This window comes from Trichinella spiralis, assembly GCF_000181795.1.
Source record: "Trichinella spiralis strain ISS 195 chromosome Unknown Scfld4, whole genome shotgun sequence".
NCBI lineage: Eukaryota > Metazoa > Nematoda > Enoplea > Trichinellida > Trichinellidae > Trichinella > Trichinella spiralis.
Genome location: NW_003526943.1, coordinates 4,824,624 through 4,825,596, shown reverse-complemented (window position 1 = coordinate 4,825,596; position 973 = coordinate 4,824,624). Strand labels below are relative to the sequence as shown.

Here is a 973-nt window from a genome sequence, read left to right as displayed (position 1 = left end):
TACGAATACCCGAGCTACTACCGTTGTTCCTAACGGTAAGTCGAATGCCCTTCAATAAGGTACCCACGAGTCTCTCGCTCGATCGTCCTTCCTTGCACTTCGACTCGGTTCGTCCACACTTCCCAATTCGACTCTTCGGAATACGGCAATACTGCAACCAGTACTGCAAACCACGTATTCTAAGCCGACTTCTCGCAACCAACGCGTCCTCTTGTACAACTATCGTACCACTGACGCATACACACACAGACGTATCTCTTCTCTCTCCAGGTATATGTATATCTCTGGCGCGGCGCGCTTTCTAGCCCTATATATAGGGCCAGGGTCGGCGGCCCCGCGGTCGACCCAAACGCGAACCACCAATAGGCAGCTCGCTCGCGGCGGGAGCGCTCGCTATCTCCGGCGCCGATCTAAAGCCTTGTCAGTCTTCAATTATGTTGTCATGCTTCGGATCTCTTGATCCTGCGCTAATCCCTTAATGGTCACGTCATGATGGCCATTTCCACGCCCTTTGATCTGACTGCCGTCGCCGCTATGGCGCACTCGCCATTGTCTCGCGAACGACGATAGATCGAGACGCAGCAGGGGGGCCTCTCTGACCCCGACTCAGAGCCGCCAGAAGCCCAGATAGCGATCTGGCCGGCGAATGCGCGGGTATTGTTCTTGGCCTACCCGCGACTTCTGGGCACCAGCCCTTGGCCAGGTCACACCGACTAGGTCGGTGTTGTTCCGTCCGGAACATACTGCTTTATGATATTTTTTATACTGGCAATTGTGTGAATATGTTTCTAGTTTATTTATTCTAAAATTATACTTTCTTGTTTATTTAAGCGCAACTTGCATAGAATTTCAACGTGTTTTGCTTTCCATATGAGCACCTACTGATGTTCATTTTTGAATAGGAATTTATTTTATGCGTACTTTGAACAGTTGTGTACTTTATCTACTTTTATTGTTTTACGGTGCATTTGAA

The 973-nt window shown here is 49.4% G+C and overlaps 1 protein-coding gene across 1 annotated transcript; it reads right to left on the bottom strand.

Annotated features, from left to right (window-relative positions):
- Positions 1-21: 21 nt before the first annotated feature.
- Positions 22-802, bottom strand: Tsp_01206 (putative bromodomain and WD repeat-containing protein 2; the record flags this gene model as incomplete). The annotated part of the gene is made up of 2 exons (XM_003376961.1): positions 22-163; positions 673-802. Coding segments are annotated over 2 exons (272 nt in total), but the record flags the coding sequence as incomplete, so codon positions are not given.
- Between the last annotated feature and the right edge of the window lie 171 nt (positions 803-973).